This window comes from Haliaeetus leucocephalus, unplaced genomic scaffold (genome assembly GCF_000737465.1).
Source record: "Haliaeetus leucocephalus isolate CR32 unplaced genomic scaffold, Haliaeetus_leucocephalus-4.0 Scaffold198, whole genome shotgun sequence".
In the NCBI taxonomy this organism is placed as follows: Eukaryota; Metazoa; Chordata; class Aves; order Accipitriformes; family Accipitridae; genus Haliaeetus; species Haliaeetus leucocephalus.
The window spans coordinates 1-6,645 of NW_010972634.1; the positions used below are offsets into that span (position 1 = coordinate 1).

At 48.9% G+C, this 6,645-nt stretch overlaps 1 protein-coding gene across 1 annotated transcript; it reads left to right on the top strand.

Annotated features, from left to right (window-relative positions):
* Positions 1–97: 97 nt before the first annotated feature.
* Positions 98–4,808, top strand: ZNF511 (zinc finger protein 511; the record flags this gene model as incomplete). The annotated part of the gene is made up of 5 exons (XM_010565945.1): positions 98–171; positions 1,119–1,320; positions 1,479–1,603; positions 2,527–2,712; positions 4,209–4,808. Coding segments are annotated over 5 exons (657 nt in total), but the record flags the coding sequence as incomplete, so codon positions are not given.
* Between the last annotated feature and the right edge of the window lie 1,837 nt (positions 4,809–6,645).

Consider the following 6,645-nt stretch of genomic DNA (forward strand, 5'->3'; position numbering starts at 1 on the left):
CCCCCCCCGTGTCTCTTCCAGCGCGGGCCCCGCCGCGGCCTGTCTCTGTGGAGGAGAAGGCTTGCCTGCCCACGGCCTCTCTCTCCTCCTCTCCTAGGATGGGGACGTTCACAGGCACCTCTACCTCCAGGGTGTCCTCACCAGCCTCGCGGAGGTGGCGGAGAGACCCAAGTAAGTGAGGCAGGGCCCGCACGCCGCCCCGGTGTCACGACGGCAGCAGGGATGCCTCTTGGTTAATATGTCCCTTTGTTACGATGGCATGTGGCAGCACTGGTACGAACCCTGCCTGCTCGCCTGGCACTGAGTGCGAGGCTGGGATGGGTGCCGTTCCTCTCGTCCGTGGACTTTAGAGGCCGAGGAGGAGACCTAAGTTAAAAGGGGGAAGACACAGACGCATTGCAAAGCAGTTTGAAAAGGAAGATGGGGTGATAGAGTTTGCAAACCAAAACGTCCTGCTGAAAAGGTCAAAAATTGGTATTTTGTGCTGCAGTTGGCTGTCTAAGTACTGCCTTCTTGTGCTTTCTGGATGTGACGTCATCTCACTGAGAATTCCCCATAAACAGATAGAGCATCTATGGTATGTCTGAAAATGGGGATGTAGCTAAACGAGAGGATTTAAGTGGCAGGTTATTATGTACCCAATTGAAATGGTGGGAGAGCTGTGTGGTACAGACCGACCCAATTACGAAGGCTAAGCCTGGGGGAGAATCTTTGTCTAGCTTTAAAACCTGCTCTTGTATATAAAATTGAGCAAGTACTTTGAGGATTGCATGAGGTTATCCTACAGGTGTCTGTCAAACAGCGTTGCCACAAAGTTTTAATCCACAGCTTCAATTTAAGGTCAAAACAGCTTATTTCTCACATGGCTGCTTGTTGGGTATTCTTAATTGAAGCAGTGCTTCACAGAACGATAATATATATACCATGCTCAAGCCATAATGGCAAGTAAGAGTTTCCAACTGCCAGCACCATCGTAATCTTCATTCCATTGCACCTTGCATTTAATTTAAGTATTATTCACAAAAAATGCCATAAGTAAAGTCATCTAGAGGGATGTATGCAGCTTAAATTAAGGCTCTAATTAAATTAAAGTAATTGATGTCCTAATTTCCCTGCAGGGTGTCTGAATTCAGTTGCCACATCTCTGGGTGCTGCCAGGTCTTTGATACACTGGAGGGCTATGAGCACCACTACAACACGCTGCACAGGAACGTGTGCTCCTTCTGCAAGCGCTCCTTTCCGTCGGGGCATCTCTTGGATATTCACATCCTGGAGTGGCATGACTCGCTCTTCCAGATAATGGCTGAGAAGCAAAACATGGTGAGTCGCCGTGCCCAGCCCTTCACTCGTGGTTGGTGTGCACGGCATGGACTGGCACCCTTTGAGACTGACCGTTTGGGGAGGGCACCCGTCTCCCCCACTGGCACCACTTGCCTTTTCCAGTTACATCTTTTTTTTTTTTTTTCCCTGCCTTTCAGTACAAGTGTTTGGTAGAAGGCTGTGCAGAGAAGTTCAAGAGCAGCAAGGACAGAAAGGATCACTTGATCACTGTTCACCTTTATCCTGCTGACTTTCGGTTTGATAGACCGAAGAAAGTGAAAAGGTAACTGCAGAACTGCAATAGCACAACTGGTTTTCCCCTGTAGAGGTGATGTTGTACTTCTCTGCTGTCGTGCTCCCTTTGTAGAGTAAGCAAGTTTATATCTGAAGGGGCTCAGAAATGGTGTTTGCTGCTGCTTGTAAGAACAGGTAAACTTGCAAGTCTTTCTGTGGCAATGTTTTACTTTATCTTAATGTTGAAGTGCTTCTTATTTCTCTCCCCGTGTGGCTCTAGGCTCTGCTCCCTTCGTGCCATGTCAAGCATAAATGCAAAGCCCAGCATCTCTGCATCACTTTGTGCACATTTCCTGCTTTGCTCTCCAACCCTTTCCCATATTCCCATTCCCCAAAAGCACAAGTAGAGCAGAGGGAGGCTTTATAAGTTTGGTGAATGGCTTTCTCAGCTGGCCACTCACTTCAAGCATCTCTTTCACCACAGGAATTAATACAAAGGCTGATGTTGTTTAACACCTTCATCAGAGGTCTGGCTGAGGGGATGGAGAGAAAACTTCTTGCCTGGCAGGGTGGTGTAGCCCTGGGATGGGTGCCCAAAGGGACAGGGGACTGGCTCTGTGGAGTCTTTAAAGCTTGCTTGGGTAGCCTGGTGTGAACCCTCTAGTCCAAACCTCTGAGTCCATTGAATGGGTTACACTTTATGGACTGAAGAAAAGAACCTGGGCACAAAGCTGGGTACTATAATGCAGCAACCCTGAATACTTAAGTAGAAACTCATACAAGGCTATCATGCAGCTCTCCAGCAGCCTTTTGGCTGCTGCCAGTGGTTTGCGCAGCCAAATCTCTGTGCCTCCGTGCAGTAACTCACTGAAGCTGGACTTGACCTGTTTCACCATGAAATACTTTTCACTCCCTTGGCTCTGGGCTTACATGGCAGCTACTGAGAAAGGGTGTAAAATTTTGTCTCTGCAGTGGCCCCAAGCACGTGAGCTCTCCCACGAAGCAGGGTGCCAGCATGCCGATGGATGTGAGTGTGGAGATGTCGGAGCAATTCCAAGTGGACCCCATGGAAATAGGGCCCAGTGAGAACACGGAGATCCCTCAGCCTGCTGCCAGCCCCAGCTCCTCAGTGCCAGAGAAACGACTCTATAAATCCAGGTCTATACTGTTGGCCTCCACAGGCAAAAATTTCTGGGGCGGGGACCATATCATCTTAATTGCATTTTGCAGTGCTTACTGCAGCACAGGTCAGGGTGTTTCTGTGTTGAAGATAAAGAGGTAGGGTTTCCCTGTATGTTTTAAAAGCCATTTTTTAAAGAGGAAAGCATAACGAAGCACAGAGCATGCATATGCTGTGAAAATGTGTCAACAAGTTTTTGTTAGTCTGTGCGCCCGTGATCTCTTCCCAGGGTGTTGCAGAACAGCGTGGGTCTGAAGACCCCTTAAGAAAAAGGACTCTGTCCTAGAAATACTGGAACAAGTTTCGTTCCTGCTTTATAATACTTTCCCATCTTAGCTGACTCAGGGCTGACCTGGTGCGTTTCACTGTAGCTGTCCATGTTCTCCCATGCAGTCGCAGGACAAGGCACAACTAAAGCAGGTGAACATCCTGCTCTGAATCTTAGGTTTTGTGAGGCCAGAGCAGCATTGCTGTTTTTTCTGTTTGTTTTTTTAATTAAAATTTTTACGAAAAGTTGAAACCGAATTGCCTAATGCTGGCTTGACTTTTGAAATCCCCCTCCTCATGTGCTATAAAACGTGTATGAGACACAAGGTAGCCATCAAAAGGTCACCACCCTATTCCCAGCACCAGGATCAGTGTCATTTATTCATCATTTTAATCGTCTCTTAGCATAAAGGTTAATAGGGTTTTGCCTGAACTATTCCAGTTAGCACAGGGATTCCTGTGGTTTGAGTTTGCCGCATCTGTGACATGCTGGCAGTCTGGAAGCAGCACGATGAGCCCACAATGGAGCACTGTGCAGGGAAACCCGCTTCTCGCCTCAGCTCCCTCTCACTTTCACTGGCATCAGCTCTGCCTCTCTAAAATGAGATGAGTGTTGCTGTTTCAGGGCTTTCTAACGATTTGTGGAGTCTGAAAGCACTCGCAACACGCTACAGCCAGTTGGGTCTGCTTTTGTACATTGTCGTCTGCCTGACAAAATCCTGTCCCTAAGTGGCTGCCACGGTGACATTTTAAACTTCACTGCTTTGTCCAGCATAACAGCTTATAAACCAGAAAGAAACTCCCTTGAATTCGATGAATTTGATACTGCGGGTCAAAAGGAGAGTTTGCCACTGAAAGGCCACGCTTTTACTGCTGCTTCTGCTCTCCTGCTCTTCACCATCATGTGCTTCCACAAAAAAACACTGCAACTGCGCAATGGCATATCACGTTTTGTAACACCTTACACATGGTTGTAAAGAGAGGAGAGGCCTCCAGAACATAAATGAAATGTGCAGAATAAATGGGAAAGCAGACCAGTATTTCACCCATTTTTTAAGTGCACTTTGATGATTTAGATGTCCTGCTCCCCCGATACCTTGCTCTGCCCGCTCTAGGAGCTTGAAATACTGCACAAGGCATAAAGTGTCCTGGTGATCCTGCAAGGGGTGGGCTGTTAATGTGTATTAAAGCGTGTCTCCCTTTCCAGGATCCCATCCACAATTTGCTTTGGTCAAGGTGCCACCCGAGGATTTAAAGGACCAAGGAAGAAAGTCTGAAGGTCAGCGCGCCAGATCCGTGCAAGATGAGAAGGTGCTGGCCGCTGCCGCTCGCAAACCTTAGCGATGGCAGCGTGGCCAAGCAGAGATATTTGCAGTTGCATGCGAGGGTCCAGCTCTGTACAGGGAAGGCAGAAGGGCGAAAATGGCGATTGTGCAGCAGCAGTTTGGCATACATCAATACCTTGGGAGGTGCTTTGCTACAGTCCCTCCGTGTCTCTGTACCACCTCCCTTTGGCAGCATTTCAGAGCCGACCCATGCTTATGTTTATCCTTCCTGAGACAACACTCTCACTTCTGATCCCCTCTGAAATCCAACCATGAATAAACTCGTCTGCATCTGTGCTGTGAGTTTTTATGTCTCATTGGTGCCAGGACCACTCTGGGCAGCTATGGCTATCTGAGCTTGCAAATGGCGAATGCTGTTCTGAAACTCCAGGCAGCTGTGGGGATCACACAGGCCTTGTGAAAAACTTGCAAGGAATTACTGCCAAAAATGCAGCCAGGATAACACTGAGCAAAATAATACACCGTGCATCCCCCCTCAGGCTCCTCAGCTGGCCTGGGGGCAGGGTGTCACGCTTCCCTGCCAGCCCTGCTTACACAGGGGAGAATCAAAATAAAATCCAGGGGAAGAGTGGTGTAGATTACAACAATTAATTTCATTCTTTAATTTCATTCTTCCATTTTCTCACAGTGTTTTTAAAAGCTCCCAGCAAGGACAGCCCTTAGGACAGCACACAGACACGGGGCAGGTTGAATTCCCCATCAGTTGCTCGCAGAAAGAGTTTCGGACTGCGGCGGAGCACTGCGATGTGGAGGTGAGAGGAAATCAGCTGCTGGAGCTGAGACTACACAGGATTATTGTTTGGGTTTTTTGTATTTTGGGGGGAAAAATAGATTCAAGGAATTCCAAGACAAAATCTGCTGACTGTACGGAAGCTGGAACCAGTAACAAAAAGAAAAAAGAAAACAGAAAAAAAAGCATTGGTCCTTAATTCTGACCTTCTCCACGTTGCTGAAGTCTGCTTCACTCCCTGGTACTTGCTCTGAAACCCACGCAAAAGGTTTGCTGGGGCCAGGGAAAGCATTCTGGTGCCTTGTGTCTCATTTCCACGGGGAATTAAAGTGACTTCCAACTAGGTGAATAAATAAAAGGAATTTTTACAACATAGCTTTGTAGAGAATTTAAATGCTTTTTTGAAGCCCAGGCAGAGTCAGATGCAAAGAATGAACCTCTCTTTGCTGCAAATGCCCCCAAAATCAGGTTGAGATGGAGGTTATTTTTCGTCTCGTCTTGCCCTTCCTTTTCAGTCTCATCCTGCCAGTAGAAAAGATTGATTGGAAACGCAGCTCAGCTTCCTGCCAGCAGGTCTTGGGGTCCTGTTGAGCCATGACACTTACAAAATTGTCCGTAAAGGGTAAAAAAGAGGTTGCTGGAATGGCGTTTATCCAAGAAGCTTAGGACCTATAATTTCTTTTTTTCCCTTCCCCCTCTCTGGGAGGAACAAAGGATAAGAGGGCTTTGAAAAATCCTTGCAAATAGGAGCAGGGAATGACGCTTACAGAGATGTAGGAGATTTCCCTGTGAGTTTTAAAATGCTTCACTCTTGTTTAAAACTCAGCCAGCTTGTCCGGCCTTAATCCTTGCTGCTCAGCCTCTGGAGAGAGCCCTCTCCGGCTGGCAAACCCTCCGGCCAGGATCGCTGCCACCAGAGAAGGATAGAGGGAGGACAGAGGGAGGTCCAGGTGGGGAAGTGGGGAGAGGGCAGCAGCCGGCCAGAGCACACAGCTGCCCACGCAGACACCCATGTGCACACACCCCTCCGCCCCGTACCCACCCCCTGTGCACGCACACAGCCCCCCACCCCTGTACCCCCGTGCACACCTGTACAGACACCCAGTAACCGCAGCCCCATGCGCAGCCCCCCACAAACCTTCCTGCACACGCCCCTGTACCCACACTCCCCTGCACACACTACCGCTCCCCTTTGCCCACCCACGCACATCCCCCCACACACACCTCCGCACCCCTGCTCCGTGCATAGCCCTCACCCCAGCAGGCTGCTGGTGCCCCAGCGATGGGCCATGGTACAGACCAGGGAAGACCAGGCTCTGTCACCACCTCCGTGGCCACCACCTTGGTGGCTGCCCAGGGACATCGATCAGCAGGGACCAACAATGAACAAAAAATCACTTTCCAATGCTGGAAGCCCCTAATAAGGCTTTTTTTCCCCCCACTGGAATAACTGGAAATTTGAAGCAGGCACTACATTGCTGGAGGTGCCTGCAAGGCTTTGGCACATGATGGTACAAAGATCACGCAGAAGTAGCCCAATCTGCTCTCCCTTATCTGTTTAGGTCCTA